This window comes from Nerophis lumbriciformis, linkage group LG09 (genome assembly GCF_033978685.3).
Source record: "Nerophis lumbriciformis linkage group LG09, RoL_Nlum_v2.1, whole genome shotgun sequence".
Taxonomy (NCBI): domain Eukaryota; kingdom Metazoa; phylum Chordata; class Actinopteri; order Syngnathiformes; family Syngnathidae; genus Nerophis; species Nerophis lumbriciformis.
The window spans coordinates 36,465,001-36,491,185 of NC_084556.2; the positions used below are offsets into that span (position 1 = coordinate 36,465,001).

General features: G+C 41.0%; 1 protein-coding gene across 1 annotated transcript in view; it reads right to left on the reverse strand.

Annotated features, from left to right (window-relative positions):
- The window catches only part of nccrp1 (P1, F-box associated domain containing), a 25,878-nt gene extending 6,592 nt beyond the window's left edge, over window positions 1–19,286 (reverse strand). The window contains exons 1-5 of the mRNA XM_061961878.2: window positions 18,882–19,286; window positions 15,157–15,237; window positions 14,972–15,068; window positions 9,452–9,547; window positions 3,225–3,363 (exon numbers count right to left, since the gene is read on the reverse strand). Of these exons, the coding sequence (XP_061817862.1) occupies window positions 3,225–3,363; window positions 9,452–9,547; window positions 14,972–15,068; window positions 15,157–15,237; window positions 18,882–19,023 (555 nt within the window). The 5' untranslated portion in view covers window positions 19,024–19,286. The remainder of the gene's footprint in view (window positions 1–3,224; window positions 3,364–9,451; window positions 9,548–14,971; window positions 15,069–15,156; window positions 15,238–18,881) is intronic.
- Between the last annotated feature and the right edge of the window lie 6,899 nt (window positions 19,287–26,185).

Below are 26,185 nucleotides of genomic sequence, written 5' to 3' on the forward strand. Positions count from 1 at the left end.
GTGGTGGTGAAAAATACGTTGTCTTTTACGGAATAGTTTCTTCAACTAAGATCTAGTTTCATCCGTGTTGGAACAATTGAGTGTGTGAGCTAGGAGGAACAGTGCTGCAGGCACAGGAGGGGAGCACAAACAGCTCTCAGCGCGAGTGATCAATCACTTGTTAATTTGGTTATGGTTTAAATTGATTTCAAACATGCTATACAGATTGGTGAAAATTTTTCTCTAGTTTTATCAAATGTGGATGGATTTATTTTAAAGCAAAATGCGATGAAAGGGTTGAAATCCCTTTTCGCACATGTACGACAGTTTTTTTTTTTTTTTTAAAGTCGCACAGTCTATTTTTAGGCGAATTTGCAAGTAAATTTGTCGCAATGTACAGCACTGCCCTCAAAGTTATCCTGTGTAAATTTGTCGCACCGTACAGCACTGCCCTCAAATTCATCCCGTGTCCAAGAAATTATTCCTGGAGTTTATAAACATTAACCAAAAAAACTCAACATTTTTTGGAGAAAATGAAAATATCGTTCTGCTCACTTTGATATCGATTATATACCAATACTACCCTTAATATTGACACCACCAATTTATGGATCAAGCCACCCTCCTGGCCATTACACACCAACAGTCGTTGTATTACCTTCTCTCCAAATCTTTTTAATCTAAAAAGCTACTTACTTTCTTCTCTAACATTTTTCCATCTACACTTCTTAAACTTTACTCAGCCCTTATTTCTTGGTGTTGTTTCAAGCTGGCTTAGATTAGCGATTAGCAAGCCTGTCCTGGCTATCTCTCGGTGTGGAACATGTTTAGTTCCGTCCTCAATTAATATTTAAGATACTAAAAAATGCAGTTTATATGTCACAATGGAGGTGATTATTATTAGCTTAGAGGAACGGCTCCACACTGTGTAGGGAGACGCATAATTAATCAGCTGCTTGGCAATTGTCAACTAGAGAGGATCAGTGTTTGTGAGCAGCATTAAAAGGCTTTAATCGGCAATGGCCGATCACGTATCTTGTCACGAAAATCACCCGATACCGATCAAATGGCACATCCTTACTTCATGTCCAATGTTTTCTTTGAGAAGGTGTGGTTGTGCTACATATTCATTTCCATCCACCAGCTTCAACCATGCATTAAATTGTTTGACCTGGAACCACAAATCATTGAAATAATTTGGTAATCTCTGCTGCAAAATGGAACATCAGAGCTTACTCTGATGTTCCATTTTGTTGTTATGAATAGCATCCTCAAAAATCTAAATGTTTGAAAGTGAGACTGAAGTTCATGCCTTTGTTTGAAATAACGTTAGTCACTAAATAAGTTTGATCAAATTTGGAATCCTCTGATTTCTATCAAATTTACTGCACATCAAGCTGGAGGTCTGAGATTTCTGGATTGTCACATTACTGTACAACAAAATATTTGTCGTTTTATATATTAATTTATTTTACCTGACCATTGTCTTTGCAACAACTTCCCAACTTGCTATTCTGTGTTGTGATATTGTAAATTACTCATTTGATCTAATTTCATCAAAACACAAAGTGCCGCTTTGTTCTTTCTATTTACAAAACAAAAAAAAGGTATTCATTTTAATACTTTTTCCTTTATTTTCATTATTTTTCAAAACATTTTTTTAAATTTGTTTTTGGTTAGTTGGAAGGGTAGAGAAGCTTCACGACAAAAAATTGGGAAAAAATCTGAGCATTGTAACTTTCGTTTATCTATGTACTGTGGTGCAGTGTTGATGCTCGATAAAGCATATACAACATTTTAAAAAGTTACAATAATACTATAGGGGTATAACAGTACAGCATCATTACAATTCATTACATACCTCGGTATTAAGGTCACAGTTCGGTAATTTTCAGTGCAGTAAGTAAGAACATGTGGGGGGGCCACTCACATAAAATATGCTAAAAACAAGAGGTACTCAAAAAAAGTCACAATTTTTATTTATTCTGATTCTAAATCGATTCATATTTTTGTAGAATTAAGAAGAAAAAAAAAAAACTTCTTTTTTTTTTTAAAGAATACAACTATTATTGGTATCATTATTAATACTAATACTGTTGATTTTATTGTTTTAAATTTTTTTAGTATTGTATTTGTAGTCTTTTCAAATGCTTTGTAAATTTCTATCCTCCTAAGTATTGTAAAGCTGGGATTGGTTTGAAGCTGGGGTTGCTCTATTTTTCTTTTATTAGATTAACATTCTGTCTATCTGTGTTGGCCCTGCGATGAGGTAGCGACTTGTCCAGGGTGTAGCCCGCCTTCCGCCCGATTGTAGCTGAGATAGGCTCCAGCGCCCCCCGCGACCCCGAAGGGAATAAGCGGTAGAAAATGGATGGATGGATGGATGGATGGATGGATGGATGGATAGATTAACATTCTGTTAAAATTGTAAATAAAATTCAAAAAAATATATTTTTTTAATACATTTTTTCGGGCAACACTGCGCATATAAGTCGTATGTCACCAGCCAAGAGGAGCTTTTGTAACCTGTGACCTGCTTTGAAAAGGTTTTATTATTATTTATATACCAAATAACACTACGAGAATCGTGTTGAATCAAAAATAAATTCTGAATCGAATAGTCACCCCAAGAATCTTAATCGAACCATAAGGTGCCCAAAGATTCCTATCTCTACTCAAAACAAACCAATGCATGACAACATACTGTATTATAAGTTATTTAATGTATTATAGGTGATTAAGCAAATTACTGTAATATCCAACAATACATCTTATTAATAACTCACTTTATTTTTAGAATAAGCCACAAGCCAATAACAGACAAGCTGCGGGCCAAAAATGACGGTACTTTGCACACCTCTGCTTTACAGTGTTAATTTTTAGCAAAGTGTCAGTACAACAGGATAAGTTTACAGAGCATAAATGATTATTCTATGTTCAGTGAAGCAATGTTCAGCATTAATAGTTCCATCATGTTGGCGGCACACATTTTACACACTCGACTTGGTCTGTTTCACTGGTAGACCAAGTGTTTAAAAAACCAAAGTGTTTTAGTTTTGCATAATAGGACCCCTTTAAGACATCTATTGAGATTTTAAGTTCATTTTAGACATTTTAAAAAGGCATTAAATTCAAATGATCTGATTTTTAGACTTTTTAAGACCCCGTTTTTTTAATCTTTTAGTTTTTTTGTTTTTTTAGCAGTAGCCCCACATACATGCAGGCCAGCAGTGTGAAGAACTCACCTCCTTCCATGTGTGCGAATAGGTGCTGAGGTCCTCACTGGGCTTGACGGAGTGCTCCGCGATCACGCTGCTTTTGTCTGCACCTAATAACTTGACCTGTAGTTGGTAGATTGACTCATGCAGCTGACTTTCCTCGTACCTTATGAAAGAAGAGAGGAATGCTAGCTTAATTACTGACCTAGAGTGTTGGCCCTGCGATGAGATGGGGACTTGTCCAGGGCGTACCCCGCCTTCCGCCCGAATGCAGCTGGGATAGGCTCCAGCACCCCGCGGCCCCGAGAGGGACAGGCGGTAGGAAATGGATGGATGGATGGAGTCAGCGCCGGAGCACCACATTCTAGGCCCTATACACTTGACTCCTAAAGGGCCCCATCCCACCCTAAAGCCAAACACACACACTTGGTATGTTTATGGGCACTAAAAAACGAAATATTGCATAGATTCGGTTAAAAACAACTTTTAAAAACACGTAAAAACCTTAATTAGGTTTTGATAAGATGGGATCAACATATCGAGAACATATCTAGATGAACCCTTTGAAGTAAGTTCGTATTTTAACCCCCGCCCCCCTCCAAAAGACTACAAATTCAATAAGAATTGGCCAGAATATGAATTAAATAATCATATAACCTGCTAATATTCACATAAATATGATTATACATCTGTCAAGGTTTCCTTTACTTCAGAGTGTAAAGTAGAGATTAGCTGATTCATGTATATTATCATCAATGGACAATACAAATCATAATAATACATCATTATTATGATGATTATATTACTCCTCTCTGAGCTGCCACCTTAACGTGGTAGAGGAGTTTGCGTGTCCCTATGATCCTATGAGCTATGTTGTCGGGGGGCTTTATGCCCCCTGGTAGGGTCTCCCAAGACAAACTGGTCCTAGGTGAGGGATCAGACAAAGAGCAGCTCGAAGACCTCTATGAAGAAAACAAGCAAGGAACCCAGATTTCCCTTGCCCGGACGCGGGTCACCGGGGCCCCCCTCTGGAGCCAGGCCCGGAGGTGGGGCACGATGGCGAGCGCCTGGTGGCCGGGCCTGTCCCCATGGGGCCCGGCCGGGCACAGCCCGAAGAGGCAACGTGGGTCCCCACTCCAATGGGCTCACCACCCATAGCAGAGGTCATAGAGGTCGGGTGCGATGTGAGCTGGGCGGCAGCCGAGGGCAGGGCACTTGGCGGTCCGATCCTCGGCTACAGAAGCTAGCTCTTGGGACGTGGAACGTCACCTCGCTGGGGGGGAAGGAGCCTGAGCTAGTGCGCGAGGTGGAGAAGTTCCGGCTAGATATAGTCGGACTCACTTCGACGCACAGCAAGGGCTCTGGAACCAGTTCTCTCGAGAGGGGCTGGACTCTCTTCCACTCTGGCGTTGCCGGCAGTGAGAGGCGACGGGCTGGGGTGGCAATTCTTGTTGCCCCCCGGCTCAGAGCCTGTATGTTGGAGTTCAACCCGGTGGACGAGAGGGTAGCTTCCCTCCGCCTTCGGGTGGGGGAACGGGTCCTGACTGTGGTTTGCGCTTACGCGCCAAACCGCAGCTCAGAGTACCCACCCTTTTTGGATTCACTCGAGGGAGTACTTGAGAGTGCTCCCCCGGGTGATTCCCTCGTTCTACTGGGGGACTTCAATGCTCATGTTGGCAGCGACAGTGAAACCTGGAGAGGCGTGATTGGGAAGAATGGCTGCCCGGATCTGAACCCGAGCGGTGTTATGTTATTGGACTTTTGTGCCCGTCACAGATTGTCCATAACGAACACCATGTTCAAACATAAGGGTGTCCATATGTGCACTTGGCACCAGGACACCCTAGGCCGCAGTTCCATGATCGACTTTGTAGTTGTGTCATCGGATTTGCGGCCTCATGTTTTGGACACTCGGGTGAAGAGAGGGGCGGAGCTTTCTACCGATCACCACCTGGTGGTGAGTTGGCTGCGATGGTGGGGGAGGATGCCGGACAGACCTGGCAGGCCCAAACGCATTGTGAGGGTTTGCTGGGAACGTCTGGCAGAGTCTCCTGTCAGAGAGAGTTTCAATTCCCACCTCCGGAAGAACTTTGAACATGTCACGAAGGAGGTGCTGGACATTGAGTCCGAATGGACCATGTTCCGCGCCTCTATTGTCGAGGTGGCTGATTGGAGCTGTGGCCGCAAGGTAGTTGGTGCTTGTCGTGGCGGTAATCCTAGAACCCGTTGGTGGACACCGGCGGTGAGGGATGCCGTCAAGCTGAAGAAGGAGTGCTATCGGGTTCTTTTGGCTCATAGGACTCCTGAGGCAGCGGACAAGTACCGACAGGCCAAGCGGTGTGCGGCTTCAGCGGTCGCAGAGGCAAAAACTCGGACATGGGAGGAGTTCGGTGAGGCCATGGAAAACGACTTCCGGACGGCTCGAAGCAATTCTGGACCACCATCCGCCGCCTCAGGAAGGGGAAGCAGTGCACTATCAACACCGTGTATGGCGAGGATGGTGTTCTGCTGACCTCGACTGCGGATGTTGTGGATCGGTGGAGGGAATACTTCGAAGACCTCCTCAATCCCACCAACACGTCTTCCTATAAGGAAGCAGTGCCTGGGGAGTCTGTGGTGGGTTCTCTTATTTCTGGGGCTGAGGTTGCTGAGGTAGTTAAAAAGCTCCTCGGTGGCAAGGCCCCGGGGGTAGATGAGATCCGCCCGGAGTTCCTTAAGGCTCTGGATGCTGTGGGGCTGTCTTGGTTGACAAGACTCTGCAGCATCGCGTGGACATCGGGGGCGGTACCACTGGATTGGCAGACCGGGGTGGTGGTTCCTCTCTTTAAGAAGGGGAACCGGAGGGTGTGTTCTAACTATCGTGGGATCACACTCCTCAGCCTTCCCGGTAAGGTCTATTCAGGTGTACTGGAGAGGAGGCTACGCCGGATAGTCGAACCTCGGATTCAGGAGGAACAGTGTGGTTTTCGTCCTGGTCGTGGAACTGTGGACCAGCTCTATACTCTCCGCAGGGTCCTTGAGGGTGCATGGGAGTTTGCCCAACCAGTCTACATGTGTTTTGTGGACTTGGAGAAGGCATTCGATCGTGTCCCTCGGGAAGTCCTGTGGGGAGTGCTTAGAGAGTACGGGGTTTCGGACTGTCTGATTGTGGCAGTCCGCTCCCTGTGTGATCAGTGCCAGAGCTTGGTCCGCATTGCCGGTAGTAAGTCGGACACGTTTCCAGTGAGGGTTGGACTCCGCCAAGGCTGCCCTTTGTCACCGATTCTGTTCATAACTTTTATGGACAGAATTTCTAGGCGCAGTCAAGACGTTGAGGGGATCTGGTTTGGTGGCTGCAGTATTAGGTCTCTGCTTTTTGCAGATGATGTGGTCCTGATGGCTTCATCTGGCCAGGATCTTCAGCTCTCACTGGATCGGTTCGCAGCTGAGTGTGAAGCGACTGGGATGAGAATCAGCACCTCCAAGTCCGAGTCCATGGTTCTCTCCCGGAAAAGGGTGGAGTGCCATCTCCGGGTTGGGGAGGAGATCTTGCCCCAAGTGGAGGAGTTCAAGTACCTCGGAGTCTTGTTCACGAGTGAGGGAAGAGTGGATCGTGAGATCGACAGGCGGATCGGTGCGGCGTCTTCAGTAATGCGGACGCTGTATCGATCCGTTGTGGTGAAGAAGGAGCTGAGCCGGAAGGCAAAGCTCTCAATTTACCGGTCGATCTACGTTCCCATCCTCACCTATGGTCATGAGCTTTGGGTCATGACCGAAAGGACAAGATCACGGGTACAAGCGGCCGAAATGAGTTTCCTCCGCCGGGTGGCGGGGCTCTCCCTTAGAGATAGGGTGAGAAGCTCTGCCATCCGGGGGGAGCTCAAAGTAAAGCCGCTGCTCCTCCACATCGAGAGGAGCCAGATGAGGTGGTTCGGGCATCTGGTCAGGATGCCACCCGAACGCCTCCCTAGGGAGGTGTTTAGGGCACGTCCGACCGGTAGGAGGCCGCGGGGAAGACCCAGGACACGTTGGGAAGACTATGTCTCTCGGCTGGCCTGGGAACGCCTCGGGGTCCCACAGGAAGAGCTGGACAAAGTGGCTGGGGAGAGGGAAGTCTGGGCTTCCCTGCTTAGGCTGCTGCCCCCGCGACCCGACCTCGGATAAGTGGAAGAAGATGGATGGATAGATGGATGGATGGATGGATGGATGGATATTATATTTAGTGCATCTTCTGGGTGTTAAATCTCTTCCGGTCTTTAAAAATGTGTGACTCCACTGTTTTTAACTCTAATCGGGGGTCTTTGAATGCGCGACAGTTATGAGCAATGAGATACAAAAGTGAAACTTGTACATAATTTTTCCCTATGCTGTTACAATTTTTTTTTAAACCTTTCTTCTATCCCTCATCCTTGTTCCAAAACGTGGGGTCAAGACAGGAGCATTCTAACTCACCACCAGCTAGGAAACAGTCACTTGGCTCCCCCTAGTGGCACTGGGACTCATTCATACAAATGTATGTAGTAAGTAAGCCTTACTATGAACACCCCTTACTTTGTAAGGGGTGTTCAATTGCACTATGTTGCAATGCTCCAACATGTGAATGCTCCAAAACACTCTACCCCAAAACTCATCTATTTTTAATTATTATCCTTGTTTTGGCGCGTTACTCCTTCCACATTTTTCTACCAATTCATACCGTTCCAACTTCAAAGTGTTCAGCCTATTTAGGAATCCAGAGTTTCGCATCAACAACTTCCCAAAGAATTCCGAGTTTTCCGCGACATGTTTCCCATTCAAAATAATTGGCCTTTTTTGAACTCACAATTCCCACAGTTTTTCCATCTCCATTGAACGATTTCACCTTCAACACATTCAACAACTCCTGGAAATTCAAACTATAATTTTCCAAGTTAAAAAAATTCCAGGATTTCACAGAATTTCAATTTTTCCAAACCCAAATTCCACTCTTTTTTTCTTTAGACAACACCTTCCTTTCAACCCATTCCAACCATTCCAAAATTAAAACATTCCTTTTAGTTACAAATACCAAGTTGTTTTTTAAACCGTAAACATTCCGGGTTTTCACGAAATTCCAGCCAATCCGGCTCACTCAGGACATACTTATCGTTTTCAAAAAAATTGCCACTTGTCCCAAATTTTCTGAAAATTCCCATTTAAATGAATGGCAAATTTTTTACACAATTCCTACAATTTACAGCCGATTCAAAGCATTCCACCATTAACACATTTCACTATTCCTGGATATTCAAACCAACCCTTTCCCCAGCTTTCCAAAAAATTCTGGTTTTCCTGGAATATCACGGAAATCCTGCCCTAATTCTCAATTAAAAAGCGTTACTACTTCAACATTTCCTGAGCCTGCAGTGCTTCAGACAGGAAGTCTCTGCAGAGAGTGGTGAGGACAGCGGAAAAGATCATCAGGACTCCTCTTCCTCCTATTCAGGAGATCGCAAAAAGCCGCTGCCTGACCAGGGCTCAGAAAATCTGCAGAGACTCCTCCCACGCCCACCAAGGACTGTTTTCACTGCTAGACTCTGGAAAGAGGTTCCGCAGCTTCCGTAGCAGAACCTCCAGGTTCTGTAACAGCTTCTTCCCTCAGGCCATAAGACTCTTGAATGCATCGTAATAATCCCCTTAGTTCTCCCAAAAAATTGATTAACTCGCTGGAATATAAAGACAATATAACATACATCCATAAACGTGGATGCATATGCAAAAGGGCAATATATTTATCTGTACAGTAATCTATTTATTTATATCTGCACCTTATTGGTCTTTCATCCTGCACTACCATGAGCTAAAGGAAAGAAATGTTGTTCTTATCTGTACTGTAAAGTTCAAATTTGAATGACAATAAAAGGAAGTCTAAGTAACATTTTTCGACCGATTCAAAAATTTGAACATCAACCAATTCAGCTCATTCAGGACATTCATGCTATTAGTCATCTTCAAAAAACATTTTCTCGAAATTCCCAAATTTCCAGGAAATTCCCATTAAAATGAATGGGACATTCTGCAAAGTTCACCAATTCCCACATTTCTCAACTGAGTCAAACCATTCCACCATCAACACATTCCACTCATCCTGGGCAACATTCAAACTAACACTTTCCCAATTTCCCAATTCTGTAACACTAATTCTCAGATATAAATTGTCACTCAGGACATATTTCTATAACCGATTCTGAGTGCTAATTGCGTAATAACTCAGTCGATTGTGTGTACTTTGATGTGATTGTTCACTTTTAACTTACCAGTCTTGAATCGTGATTTCTGGTTGAAAATCATCCAGCAGCTTTTCCCACAGCCCCTCTGCCTTCAGGTCCACAGTCTGCTCCAAGGTAAACCAGCTGAGGAATAACATATTTCAGTTATTGACTAAATTCAACTAAAGTCAAATTAAGTGATCAGAAAATTGGAATGGAAATTGGATAAGGCGATTAATTTTGTTTAACCTCCAAAAAACAATAAAAATAAAAGTTGCAATTTTACTACAATAGGTGTTTACTTTCTCAGAAAATGTGTTTGTTTAATTGCTACTTTAATTTACTACTGTCATATTAGGTAGGCATATTACAAGACACACCACACATCTATTTCTACATCTGGATGCATTTATTGCTTTAACCATCTTCATCATTTTATATGAAAAATAAGAAGTAGTAGTAGTAGCAGCAGTGATGGACAAGTTGTAATTTTGTTGAGAAAATGTTGACTGATTGCATAAAATACTTGAAATTGCCACAATCGCGTCGAGAACGACAACCTTGTTTACTTCTGTAAACACTGCATCACATTGGTTAATGTTTTGCCCCAACCTTAGCCAATCGTGACTGATCATACTAAAACCAGCCAATCAACATGGATGTTCTCATACGTAAACCAACCAATCATCATATATGTTCTCCATATCTATGGATGTTCTCATTCATACAGGTTATTGTATTTTCTCTGCCTTTTTTTTTTTTCCTCCTGGATTCTTCCGCCCGAATGCAGCTGAGATAGGCTCCAGGACCCCCGCGACCCCGAACGGGACAAGCGGTAGAAAATGGATGGATGGATTTGCAGTCCATTTGCTCTCTTTGTAGGGTGTAGCATTCGGAGGACGCCACCTCGTTACATGGTTCTAAAAATAACAAAGCTACAGGAATTGCTACTGGTTCAAAAAGGAGTGAATCCACGCCAGGCTACGGGGAAATGTAGTTAGGCTACATAGCGTTGCCAGTTGTAGTTAAGCTACATAGCGTCGCTACTTGTAGCGTGTTACTGCCCAACACTAAATAGTAGTAGTAGTTAGACCTCATGTCTACCACAGAGGACATACAGTATATAGTATAATAGTGTGATGAATGTTGTTTTCAATATTATCAAAATTAAGATTATCCATCCATCCATTTTCTACCGCTTATTCCCTTCAAGGTCGCGGGGGACGCTGGAGCCTATCTCAGCTACAATCGGGCGGAAGGCGGGGTACACCCTGGACAAGTCGCCAGCTCATCACACAAAATTAAGATTATCCTTTCAAAAATCACCTAAAACAACTCAATGTCTAGCTTTTAAAAACACAACTACATGAATACAAAATACTAGGGCTGTAATACTAAAACATAAGATGATTCGACAGGAAGCATTAAGGAAAAGAGTCCAAACAATCTAGACAAACAACAACCACACGTAGCATAGCAGTAAAAAATATAATTGTAATGATCCAGCAATTAGTCAGTTCCTCCAGGATTTTGCGCGCTTTTTGTCAGCCTAAATAAAATGCCTGAATTTACAGGGGCTTTTTTTACAAAGTTAAGGCAAAAGTATTGAGGCTTATTTTTTTATTCAACTCAGGAAAAACATATACTCAAACATATACTGATTTCATTCATTATAACTAATAATAGTAATAATTAATTATAATTACAAAACCCCAACCAATGCTTCCTTAATGTCTGTTGTCTGCCACTTGCATTCTCTGTGTATGTTTTACGCTTGTGTTTGTCAATCTTAAAGATTAATTTATGTTCCAACACATTTGCCCACGCACATTAAGAGCATTTGTGAACTGTTGAGAGCGATCTACAGCAATAATTTTTGTTGGTAAAACGAGAGACGATGACTCAATACGATTTATGCAGCTTACCCCTCCTCCTTGGCCCTTAGAATCTAGTGCTATGGTGAAGTGGAGGAGTTCAAGTACCTCGGAGTCTTGTTCACGAGTGAGGGAAGAGTGGATCGTGAGATCGACAGGCGGATCGGTGCGGCGTCTTCAGTAATGCGGACGCTGTATCGATCCGTTGTGGTGAAGAAGGAGCTGAGCCGGAAGGCAAAGCTCTCAATTTACCGGTCTATCTACGTCCCCATCCTCACCTATGGTCATGAGCTTTGGGTTATGACTGAAAGGACAAGATCACGGGTACAAGCGGCCGAAATGAGTTTCCTCCGCCGGGTGGCGGGGCTCTCCCTTAGAGATAGGGTGAGAAGCTCTGCCATCCGGGAGGAGCTCAAAGTAAAGCCGCTGCTCCTCCACATTGAGAGGAGCCAGATGAGGTGGTTCGGGCATCTGGTCAGGATGCAACCCGAACACCTTCCTAGGGGGGTGTTTAGGGCACGTCCGACCGGTAGGAGGCCACGGGGAAGACCCAGGACACGTTGGGAAGACTATGTCTCCCGGCTGGCCTGGGAACGCCTTGGGATCCCCCGGGAAGAGCTGGACGAAGTGGCTGGGGAGAGGGAAGTCTGGGCTTCCCTGCGTAGGCTGCTGCCCCCGCGACCCGACTTCGGATAAGCGGAAGCAGATGGAAGGATGGAATTTGGATGTCGCTCGAGTCTCGCAACGTCATCAAATTTGTCGGCAGTGACATAACGCAGACACGACAAACACGCAGTGTTCGGCTGTGCTTGGGCTCTTTTTATTTTCTTTCGCCCATCTACTTAAAAAAGTACTGGCGCATCAGCTTACGGAATTAAAAATGTGTTACATTGAGGGAAGTGATTATATGCCAGTTTTGGCTAGGTTTTAGATATATATATATATATATATATATATATATATATATATATATATATATATACTGTATATAAAAAAGGGCAGCACGGTGACACAGGGGTTAGTGCGTTTGCCTCACAATACGAAAGTCCTGGATTCGATCCTGCGCTTGGGATCTTTCTGTGTGGAGTTTGCATGTTCTCCCCGTGACTGCGTGGGTTCCCTCCGGGTACTCCGGCTTCCTCCCACCTCCAAAGACATGCACCTGGGGATAGGTTGATTGGCAACACTAAATTGGCCCTAGTGTGTGAATGTGAGTGTGAATGTTGTCTGTCTATCTGTGTTGGCCCTGCGATGAGGTGGCGACTTGTCCAGGGTGTACCCCGCCTTCCGCCCGATTGTAGCTAAGATAAGCTCCAGCACCCCCCGCGACACCGAAAGGGATAAGCGGTAGAAAATGGATGGATGGATGGATGATTATTTTATTTAAAAAATTTAACTCACACTTGTAATTAATTTGTTAGCTGCATAGCACTCGATATCTAGGGGGGTCAACAAGCTCACTTCGTTTCAAGGGCTGTGCCTCACTAACACTTGGCCCTTCCCCCTTGCCTGACAGAGAAATCGGACACCACTTGATTGACAAACACGCAAAACCAAGTGTTTAGGGCTAAAACAAAAGGGAGGGGGAAGTACGTTTGTATTTGGATTATCAGCACATGTTAACATCTCTAACATGTAAAGGCTGCCTCTTTACTAGGTCAGCATTGAAAATGAAAACATGTTCCTAATTGTTTTACCCTGGATAAATAAAGGTTAAATAAATATATAAATACATGTAAACTAGGAAGTAAATGTTTGTACACTACATTACTCAGAAGGCTTATGGCTGTAGACGGGAACCGGAAGTAAAGCTAAGCTATGCGGGGGACGACAATTGTAGGTTTTGAGCAATAAAGATTGGATATATTGTTACATGTTGTGTCGTTCCTGCTTCGTCGACACAAGTAACATACCTACATTTTGATGAGACAGTTGACGTACGCGTTTAAGCGTCGCTCAGAGACAAAACAGGAAAAAAAAGACTAAATTAGAGTCTGACAGGAAATAACACACAGACTGTAGTTCCAAAATGTATTTCTGTAATGGTGTTCACTATGTTTTAGATTGATTTATATTGTCAACATACAAAATTGTGTCCTGTCATTCATCTTTCTGTTTGTCCAATAGTGTGATAATAGGCATATACTGTATTTCAGGCATAGTTGGTGATTAGGTTGATTAATCATGTATAATTCATTTGAAAACTGATTGAATTTTTTAATAATTTGACAGCCCTTTGAAAAAAGAAAAAAGCATGCAGGTCAGTATGGATGTAGGGATGGGCGATATGACCTAAAATCTATATTGCGATATATAAATAATGACACATACATATATATTATTTGACATGTAAATGACAATATAACCATTTTAAGGCAAAAAATGTGGCTACTGACATATGCAGTAATATATTTATAAATTCCCGTTGTATTATTATTTTACCAACACTATTATTAGTCTACTTATTAGTCTACTCTTAATATCTGGTTACTTTCTGTTGTAAGATCATTGACTGAATACATTTTTATCACAATTATAAATCAGCCAAAAACACAGTATGGGGGTGTAACAAAATCAATTACATATTTATATTATATCTGTATTCCCTTTTTCTACATACAACATTTTGAGCAAAATAACTAAGCATAAGCAAAAACTATGGGCTTTGGTTTTTGCTCTTGAAGCCCTCCTTTGTCCAGTTACTTATTTCCTGAGTTTGTAAACAAATAAACGACTTTGTGATAATAAAAAATATTGATCTAATCACTGTGGTATTGACCATATAATGATACTGAGTTGTCACTGTTGATATTTGTATTGATCTGCCTATATTTGTTTACATTCAAGCACTCTAGCTTAGCAGTTTGGATGGCTTATTGCATCTTCCTACGGTGTATAATGTAGCATGTGTAGCTGTTCCTTGTCCTCCATTGATAATGCTACTTGGAAGAAACGTAATTTATTTGCCACTATGGAGGTAAGGATTAGTCATCTACAATGCTAGTAACATTGTGTTAAGGAAGCGCTCAATCTCTTGTCTCTGTCAAATTTGCAGGACACAGCTAGAATGTATCATCAACATGCATTATCACGATATGACAATAGTATTAAAAGGTCTAGCGTCAACCTAATGGCAGCCAATTGTATATAATTTATATCGTCTTTATCACGCAACCCTAATGGCAGCCATTTGGAAAGTCATTGAAAAAGACATATTCTATTTCCAGCGCCCCCCGCGACCCCGAAGGGAATAAGCGGTAGGAAATGGATGGATGGATGGATGGACTAACCTCAGCAAATCACATATAACTGGAAAAAGACCATGATGTCCTCTTTACAGCACAACCAGTTTTATTTGTGTTGATTGTTTTTGCATTGGAAATAATGGCTGTTAAACGCTAGTCCCTTAGAGAAGACAAACATGCATTGCTGGGTCTTAGAATGTAATAAAAGAAGCTGTTCCGTATAAAATGTATCCTTACATCACTTCTGTTGTGATCCGCTGCAGAAAACTATGGCAAAAAAAAAAATGTTGGTAATGAAATAAACAATGCAGTACGCTGTACTGTGCACCCCAAATGTAACTGTGGAGGAGCAATCGCCTCGGCTGGTTCGTGCTTGTGTTTGTGAACTTGCCTAACAATTGGCGTAAGCCTGCGGGAAACACTCTATGGTATTCCACCATGACACATACCTGTGCTGAGGCAAGGCACAGATCACAACCCCTGCTGGGATGCCGCTGGTATCGCAGGGGAGAACCTCTGTGTTTGTGCTCCAGCCACTGAAGTCACCTATGAATTAAATTTGGAATTAAAAATTCAAGATTAAATGCATCACACGCACGCACGTGCACATACACATCAAAAAGCCATGTCTTACCTTCCGGTTCAAAGCGTGGAGGACCATGCATGGGAGCATCCGGCATCTCAGGTTCAGGGGGAGGGATATCTTTACTCAAGCCTATGTGAAGTTATCGGGGACAAAGGGTAAAAACACCACACCTATTGCAGTTGACTGCAAACATGACAAAGAAGGTCTCTCTGACAAGGTGTGTCGATCAGTCATTCATGCACACAATATTCCTTAAACCTTTTCAAACACAAGTACTACTCATTGTGACACATGGACCTCTATCTCTAGCATACCTGCACACAATCAATTACTTTGTATTACTAAGGAGCACAATAAAACTGTATCTATCATCTAGAGATGTGAGGATAAACGGTCATAACGTAACAATGAAAATAACAAAAATAATCTTGATTTTCATGAGCTATGTACTAGTATTGTAAGTCTGGGTGGGACTCCTACTTTGGACAGAGTTTGTACACCTTTCAGAGATCACATTTAGTTCCCCTTAAAATATTGTCATGTTGCACATGGAGATGTAAGCGTTAAATAAAGTGTAAATTCCCGTAACTTTCTGTCTGTAAAATATATCTTTCTATTACCATTTCTTTAATCGAGTAACAGCATTTCATGATTATTATCCATAAGTTAACATTCATAACAATTTGACTGTAGAATAAGCACACATCTAATTGAGGAGTCACAATGCAACGACCGGGCATTTAGACTTGTGTGGTGTTGGAGTTGACTGACTTTTTGTTTAAATGCATCCGTGGCTAAGTGCCATGAGTGTGTGTGTTAGGGCAGGTGAGAGAGAGAGAGGGCGGCTGCTGTTAATATGACAGATGATAAAGAGTTGGTTAAAGCATGGTTTGTACCGCAGCAAATGACCAGTTTTTCTAGATAGAAGTTTTTTTTACTAATGCTTCTGGTGTGGTTACGGCCGAATATGAATAAATAAAAGTGACCAATGGCATTCCTGTCCTTTTAGAACGTTCCAATAATTAAACAGTGTTGACGAACATTGTTTTATCGGTTAGGGACGCTTGTTGTCACCTGTCACTCACTGAGTAGCATTGCAAAATCGTACAGAACAAATAGAGTTGTGTTTATTTTGTTTAGAGTTCAGATAGGATTATATTTTGTGCGCGGCATAGATTTGCTGTGTGCAGAGGACGCGTGAGCAGATTGCTATTGCGCAGGCGTGCACTTCAGAGGGAACACCGGTAATACTTGGTGTTGTATAGCACTGTGCTTCGTGTGGGACTGCGGCGGTTCACAAGAGGCGGAATTAAACCCACCACTCGTCGACGAAGCCGTAATGACATGAAAATTCCACAGAGGAAAAGAGATGCGTCCGTCGGGGCATCATGGCCAATGTCAATGTGGCGCATACCATTTGTCTCGGGGCACACGGCCAAAGAGAGGGACAACGAGAGAAAATTCCTGCCCTAAATAAGACTATTGATTTTTTTTATATTTAGTTTTGGATTTGATAATCACTAATCCAATTCAACTGAATACTAATTGCATCAAATATTGTTGTGTTCAAAGAGTCTCACTTTTATGACTACTGCATATTATTTGTAAAACAAAATATAAAACAATACTTCACAAAATATATTGACATAATACACATGTACAGTAACTGGCATGATTTAAAAAAGTGTGGAACTCATATTGTAAATAAAAATAGATATTAACACATGTTCACTTAATGTCTTCTTTTTGTAACACAATTACATCAATTAAAGAATAGTACAGCAGTTCTTTCAATAGTCAGTCATGATTAACATACTGAGATGAAGAATATCTCGTCTTCAATAAGGTTTAAGATATTTTGCAAGATTGTTCTTCCTTGTACTTTGTAAGCCCCTTTAATCAGAACAGCCTCTAAAACTGGATCATATTAGTATTTTTTTAATTAATTTGCTTAATCCATTCCATAACTTAATTCCACATACAGGTATACCAAAGATATTAAGTGTTGTATGTGTAAGTTTTAAGTTAGTTTTTCCTCTATGGTTATATTTTTCTTCTTTTTTTGAGAATAGTTGTTGTACATTCTTGGGTAACAGGTTATAGTTTGCTTTATATATACTTTTTGCAAATGTACCAAATCATCGAATTTCAATATTTTTGATTCAATAAATAAAGGGTTTGTATGTTTTCTGTATCCAACTTTATGTATTATTCTAAATTAATTGATCTTTTTTTGTAACACCGTTAGTGAATGAAGTGTACTTTTGTACTTATTTCTCCATATTTCTACACAATAACTCAGATTTGGTAACAGCGAGCAGTAGAGAATATGGAGTGATTTTTTGGTCCAGAACATATTTTGCTTTATTCATTATTTTAAGTATTTCTGGTCACCTCATGTTGCATATTTTTTTACATGAGATTTCCAGTTCATTTTCTCATCTATTATTACACTCAAAAGGTTATTTTATTTTACTTTTTCAATGTCTACTCCGTCTATTATTATTTGAGTTTGACTTTCTCTTCTAATATTACCGAACAACATTGTTTTAGTTTTACTGTGGTTAAAGGATAGTCTGTTTCTGTCAAGCCATCTCTTTATTTTATTCATTTATTCTATTATTATTTGTATTAGCTTATGTGTGTTCTCTCCTGGACAAAAAAACTTTTGTGTCGTCTGCAAATAATACTAACTTTAAGTCTAATCATGTAACACACACACTAGGTGTAGCGAAATTATTCTCTGCATTTGACCCACCACCCTTGATCACCCCCTGGGAGGTGAGGGGAGCAGTGGGCAGCAGCGTCATTTTTGGTGATTTAACCCCCAATTTCAACCCTTGATGCTGAGTGCCAAGCAGGGTGGTAATGGGTCCCATTTTTATAGTCTTTGGTATGACTCGGTTTGAACTCACAACCTACCGATCTCAGGGCGGACACTCTAACCACTCGGCCACTGAGTAGGTAATTAATGTCTTATTCTGCCTGACCTTATTATACAACCAGTACAACCCTAAACCCAACGCTAACCATAACCCTCTAACCCTAACCCTAACCAAATAACTCTAAATTAATTTGTTACTTAAAATGTCCCCCTAGTGTCCAAAAAACTATTAGTTAAGTATTTGTTACTTATATGTTCCCCATACTAAGGTGTTATCAAAAATATTATCTCTATGATTGCTACTGTTTTCTACATTGATAACTATAACTCTATGAATAGTACAATTATTGACAGTCACACAAATAAGCGATTCATAATACAAAACACATCGCTGCCCCATCCCATTGTCTCGTACGAGTTAATGGGGCAGTCTTGACTGCCGTAAGATGGCAGCCGCGCTGACGCAGCGAAGTAGTGGGCGGACACAGGGGTTTAAAGTTAGCAATAAAGCTTACAACGGTCTCATTGTCACTCCAATAGCTTCTGGATCATCATTAAATATGTTGGAGGTGTCAATATTATTACAATAACACAAGATTGTTTGTTGAAGTAATGACGTTTTAAGCCATCGATTGATGATTGAAATTCCGAGGTTCATGAATGCACCTTAACGTAAGTGTTGATTGGAACATAACCAGGAAAAGGTGGAAACGATAAGGAAGTGTGGTTGATAACGTGTTAAAGTTGGCATTAAAGCTTTAAAAAAGCGTTAATGTGGCTACAAAACAACAATATTAAATCAAGATTATGTTTGATGGTATATTGCATTTCCTCTGACTATAGCCTGTGAGTAAGAAGTGAGGAGGAAAGTAAAGAAAACAAAAAGTACCGTGAGGTGAAGGATTCTTCAGCAAATTTCTTCCAAATGGTTTAGCTTCATATGCAGACTTCCAGTCTACGCTGTCCGGCATCGCCATTCCACGCAAACCCCACTCTTCATCGCACCTTTTCTTCCACTCAGGAGCAGTCATTGTTCAGCCAGAACTGTGTGCTGTGTGGTTGTTCAACTTCAGGACATTTATTACTGCTGGTCTAGTGCGACACACCCAGTAGTGTGTTGCAATTGCCGTCATTTATCAGGGCGTCTGATGTGCGGATCGATACTGAAATACCGATAACAGATATTTAGGCTGTAATATCGAATCTCAAATCAAAGCATCGATACTTTGGTAGTTATTTGAGATTATATGTATCATTAACAGGAACATGGACTGTAAAGGGTAACTAAACTTGTGATAGAGGCAATGTGTCGATGTTGGATGCTATTGTTGAGTGGCATACATGTTCATGAACAGTATTTTCACGTGTCCAGGGTGTACCCCGCCTTCCGCCCGATTGTAGCTGAGATAGGCTCCAGCGACCCCGAAGGGAATAAGCGGTAGAAAAATGGATGAATGGATGTTCATGTAGCTGAATTTTGAATTACTTTTTATTCTAATAGTAGTTCTTATTAAATAATTTATTTTTTTCGATTGTATATAGTTTGGAATTCCATTTTGTAGTACCTTGTATGAGTTTGTCCTTTGTTTTTTTGTATTAGCTTGGCTATATTCATACCAGAATCCCAATACACGTTTGAAATAATAAGTTACTATTGTCCTGTATTCTTTAGTTTAGTTTAATATTTCTTCGATCAGTGGTCAACAAAATAAACAAACAGTTTTACATAAACAAACAGTTGTACATTCATAAATTGAAAATGTTGCAGACCGAAAGGGTTTAGGCTGAAGTTGAACACTTATTGCGCCTAACCCTATAAACCAGTGTTTTTAAACTACTGTGCCGCGGCACACTAGTGTGCCGTGAGATACAGTCTGGTGTGCCGTGGGAGATCTAGTTTCACCTATTTGGGTTAAAAATATTTTTTGCAAACCAGTAATTATCACACTTGCCAACCTTGAGACCTCCGAATTCGGGAGATGGGGGCGGGTTTGGTGGTAGCGGGGGTGTAAGGGGTTCTGGGTATTTGTTCTGTTGTGTTTATGTTGTGTTACGGTGCGGCTGTGTTTGTCATTCTTGTTTGGTGTGGGTTCACAATGTGGCGCATATTTGTAACAGTGTTAAACTTGTTTATACGGCCACCCTCAGTGTGACCTGTATGGCTGTTGATCAAGTATGCTTTGCATTCACTAATGTGTGTGTAAAAGCCGCATATATTATTTGACTGGGCCGGTACGCTGTTTGTATGGTGGAAAAGCGGACGTGATGACAGGTTGTAGAGGACGCTAAAGGCAGTGCCTTTAAGGCACGCCCCCAATATTGTTGTGGAAATCGGGAGAAATTCGGGAGAATGGTTGCCCCGGGAGATTTTCGGGAGGGACACTGAAATTCGGGAGTCTCCCGGGAAAATAGGGAGGGTTAGCAAGTATGGTAATTATAGTCTGCACATTATGTGTTGTTGTTGAGTGTCGGTGCTGTCTAGAGCTCGGCAGAGTAACCGTGTAATACTCTTCCATATCAGTAGGTGGCAGCCGTTAGCTAATTGCGTTGTAGATGTCGGGAACAGCGGGAGGCAGCGTGCAGGTAAAAAGGTGTCTAATGCTTAAATCAAGAATAAACAAAAGATGAGTGTCCCTAAGAAAAGGCATTTAAGTTTAGGGAAGGCTATCCAGAACGAAACTAAAACTGAACTGGCTACAAAGTAAACAAAAACAGAATGCTGGACGACAGCAAAGACGGCGTCCACAAAGTACATCCGAACATGACATGACAATCAACAATGTCCCCACAAAGAAGGATTAAAAACAACTGAAATATTCTTGATTGCTAACACAAAGCAGGTGTGGGGAATAGCGGTCAAGGAAGACATGAAACTGCTACAGGAAAATACCAAAAAAAGAGCAAAAGCCACCAAAATAGGAGCGCAAGACAAGAACTAAAACACTACACACATGAAAACAGCAAAAAACTCAAAATAAGTCACGGCGTGATGTGACAGGTGGTGACAATACACCTACTTTGAGACAAGAGCTATAGTGATGCATGCTTGGTTATGGTTTAAAGTCATACCCAACAATTGCGACAACGACTTTTTACTGTCAAACTGTTCGTTTTTTAATGATTTCTGCTGGTGGTGTGCCTCCGCATTTTTTCAACGCAAAAAATGTGCCTTGGCTCAAAAAAGGTTGAAAAACACCGCCATAAACAATGTCAAATACAAGATGAGCTTCCAAAAATTATGAAATTTCCTTTGCACAACGTATTATAAATACACTTTGTACACAACATAAAAACTGTTCAATTATATACACAGTAAAGGCATGTGAAATATCCTTGTACACGTGTTAATCCTTTGAACCAATTATATACTATATACAAACAATTATACTTTATGCTTTGAGATATGTTATTATTCGAAATACACTTTTTTATTTTAGCACACGTATTGGGTATATTTGCCCAAAGTATCGGTATTGGATCGGTATCACCAATGCCAGTCTGAATAGTAGGCTACTCGGGATCGAATCGGAAAAAAGTCAGTGGTGTAGCACATCACACTATTGGGATCGATCAATATAGATCACCCCCCCCCCCACAACCCTGAAAGGGACAAGCGGTAGAAAAATGGATGGATGGATGTGTTATCGTTATCAGGGTAGTGTCGGTATCGCATCGATGGTGTATGCCGACACTCCGCACGAGAGTAATATGTTTCAGTTTTCACCAACTTCGAGGGCTGTGGGTTAAAGGCGGGGTACAGTTGACTTGCTTAGATGATAGTTTTGTTGTCTTCCTTGCTAAAAGTACCACAACGACAGGACACACTTGACTTCACGTTATTTCGCACCGCAACACTCTATCTAGACGTCTTGCGCTCTTTTTTCTTTTTGCCTCTCTATTTCCTTCCCCGTCCGTTCCCTATTCGGGCACACGGGAACAACAGGTAGGAACCAAAATGCGGGCCCGTATAAAATTAAAATAAAATGAATTACAATACAACAAATGTGTTACTTGAAAATAACAGTAATGTAAATCAATAATATGTAATTAAGAATTCCTGCCTAATATAAATTACTTTCCATACATAAATAAGAATAACATACCAAATCAAATGTTACATGTTGTCTAATTTCTATGTTGTTTATAAACTCACGGAATGAGTTATTGGACTCAGGAGAGTTTGGGGGCAAAATTCATAAATGTTTAGCTTTTCTGTACTTATTTTGCATAAAGGACTTTATTTTGCTAAAATCATTGCGTATAGTAGAACAATTGTATTAATTTGTCTGTATTATTTCTGTTTATTCCACAAGACCAGCATGTGACATCATCGTCTAATAATATCTAATAATAATGATTGGCCTTGGCGCAAAACTCAAGTATTTGTGTGCGAACAGATAAAATGCATTTTGTTGGTTTGCAAGAAATATGCGACATTATCTCAGGTTTTTAAACCACTTGTACATTTCGAATAAAAACGTCTTATGTTATTTCCTGGGCTCAATGTACTGATTTAAAGGTAATCGTACATGTCATTGTATGTCTCATAATCAAGAGTTATAGAGTTATAGGCCAAGTTATGCGCATAATAATTGGAAAGTGTGTTATGAAGCAGCAGTACAATGCCTTCTATTGGACAGAGTTTGAATGACAAGCTGCACAGACAGACCTGGTATACAATCGTCCCTCCCAACATTGGGCTTTAAAGGAGCCATATGTAATAATGTGGCCAGAAATGGTACTGCAATCACGGTCAAAATTCTGTAGTCCCTCCCTCTCTCCCTGACTGAGGCTGCCAGATACGCAGCCAAATCCAGCTTGATCGACTGGGCTACTCCAAGGAACTTCAAACTTCCACTGACTCTTACTAAGGATTGAGGTGCTGGGACCATAATAGCTGAATAGACAAGCATTTTGCCAATAACAAATCTCTAACCAACAACACATTTTACACAGAAATTAGGCTTTTTTCAAGAAGAAATACGTCATGTCTGTGTACAATATCACAACAAATGGCATTCATATGGTTATTGTCAGTACTATCAGAAAACAAAGACTAAAACAAACTACAACCAACGCTAGCAATGGTTATACTGGTGAAAATAAGTAGAACATGCTTAGCAGCCTAATGTACGCCCAAAACTGAAGAGGAGACATTTGATCAAGGTATGCCTACAGGCTACAAGAATGAGGAACTATTTTATCATGTGATTAGGCTGTCTCCATACGTTTCACATTGCCATGAGGACTGCTGTGTTAATGTTGGAACCCATTTCCTCAGCGCATCAGCATATTGAGAAGGAAATAGGCACTGACACTACCTATATCCACATAGGTTTTATTTGTCAAAAATATATTTTGCCCTATCAGTTGGAATACACATGGACATATAGGCTAACGGGCATATATTTCCCCCGTTAGCCTATATGTTGATGTGTCATTGACCGAGCTAGCATGCTAAGCATTAACTAGGAGCGAAGCACCATCAAAGCATTCGTTGCACGAACATACCAGCTTTGTCAGACAAGATCATAGACTGTATTAGACAATATAGTTTACATACGAAATGTCTATTTCCATTTATTACAAGTAATAAGAAAACGTTAATGCCTTACTCACCTATTGAGGAGGAAATTAGCAAGTTTGGCGTCAGATGAAAAAATCTTCTCCGCCTTCAGTCGTCTCCATCTTTCAAAGGCATCCCCGATACAAATCCTTGTTTTGTTCCTGGAATTGTCATGAATAAGTTGAGAATCGTAACAACGCCTTTTTGATTTGTTAAAGTCTGACATGTTTAGTAACTTTACCAGTGGCAGTAGCTAGACGAAGAGGGCGGTGCGTAACTGGCAACCTGGATGTGACACACTCACAGACTTTTTAATTGGTCTAACGGTAGAGGGCCGGACATCAAAATGAAAACAACAACAAGATTTCGGAGCTGTAAATCTAATTTTGAAACTAGCATATTCCGGCTGAACTACTGTTATCCGTTATAGAGGTATTTGAAAAGAACATGATTTATTAATGCCTTTTGACATATCAGGGCCAATTAATGATGACTAGACAATAAATTATTACATATTGCTCTTTTAAAGTTCCCAGATTCACTATTATAGAGTTGTTACATTTCTTGAAGCACATTCCAGGTAATTTTGGCCTAAACTAAGCATTTTAAAACATATAATTGGCTAAATGAACTAGAAATCTCAATAGTGTAGTATTTGCCACGAGAGAAGACCAAACCAATCACAGAGCACTGCTCAGTAACGTGGCCACTGATTGGCTCAGCCTAAGGCAGCATGATTGTATTGTATTAAAATAGTGTAAATGTGACTATGTGGGTGTTATGTCATGTCTAAATGGATTTTATATCGCTCCACTTTTCTGCCCATAAAATCTGATAAATAACCATTTAAAAACCGCCAACAATAACACTTTAAAATAATTTACATACTTGAATATCAATTAAGTATTATTGGTATGGTTATTACAAACGCTAACGTACAAAAAACTATTTATAGCGGCGCCGCGATCACTTCCGTGTCTCCCAATGTTTACATCATCAAATAGTCCGCTGCTTCCTCACTTCCTTGCTCCCTGTAAGTTTATTCTATATCATAAATCCTGCCTCTCACCTAAAAAGTAGATGACCAAAGATACAACCTGACAAGTTGGGACACTTTGACAGCCATTTAGGACCTGGAACTGGCGAGAATGGCCCCCGCCCGCCCCATTTTTTGGCGAGGATTATGAGACATTCTTCATCTAATTGAGAATATATGAACATCCTAGCAGTCGGCATCCTAATGACAGCAGACCTTGTCCAGTGAGTGATATTGTATTATGTCTGTTGGCTCTCATGAAGTCTGCAGTGAGCAGAAAGAAATCAGTGATGAAGAAGAAAAAAAAAGCAAATGTGATATATTTTTTAACTTAATGCGCCGAGTATGCTTATATTGATAAAAATACGTAAATAATAAATGTTATTATAAATGTGCCTGTTACTACATTACATATTACATCATGTATATAAAACCTCAATGAAGGGGTTTGGATGTTTTTTTAGGGGCTTTATAGGCAGAATTGAACAGCTCCCATATGCTCCATTGTAAGCGGACTTTTGATCAAATGTATTTACTATTTAGAATGCATTAAAGAAAAAATACATCCGTCTTCATGTCTTGCATAATGATTGTGAACAATAGGCAACATTCCCCAAAAAGTGCAGTTCCCCTTTATTCGTGGCAGCCATGAGTCTACAATAAATGGGAAAGCCTGTTGTTCCTATTGTTACTCGTGTGCTTATTGGAGGACATTTACAGTGCATACGGAAAGTATTCACAGCGCTTCACTTTTTCCACATTTTGTTATGTTACAGCCTTATTCCTTAATGCAATCAATCCATTTTTGTCCTTTAAAATTCTACAGACAGTACCCCTTAATGACAATGTGAAAAGTATTTTTTATTTTGCTAATGTATAAAGAATACAACAAATACAAACAAATCACATTTACATACATATTTACAATGTTTGCTGAATACTTTGTTGATGCACCTTTGGCAGCAATTACAGCCTCAAATCTTTTTGAATACGATGCCACAAGCTTGGCACACCTATCTTTGGGCAGTTTTGCCCATTCCTCTTTGCAGCACCTCTCAAGCTCCATCAGGTTGGATGAGAAGCATTGGTTTTCATCCAGGATGTCTCTGTATATTGCTGCATTAATCTTTGCCTCTATCCTGACTAGACTCCAAATTCCTGCCGCTGAAAAACATCCCCACAGCATGATGCTGTCAACACCATAATTCACTGTAGGGATGGTATTGGTCTGGTGATGAGCGGTGCCTGGTTTCCTCTAAACATTACACCTGGCATTCACGCCAAAAAGTTCAATCTTTGTCTCATCAGACCAGAGAATTTAGTTTCTTGTGGTCTAAGAGTCTTTCAGGTGCATTTTCTACCATAAAGGTATGATTGGTGGATTGCTGCAGAAATGGTTGTCCTTCTGGAAGGTTCTCCTCTCTCCACAGAGGAATGCTGTAGTTCTGACAGAGTGACTATTGGGTTCTTGGTCACCTCCCTGACTAGACTAAGTTGAATGCAGCAATGTACAGAGACATCCTGGATGAAAACCAACGCTTCTCATCCAACCTGATGGAGCTTGAGAGGTGCTGCAAAGAGGAATGGGTGA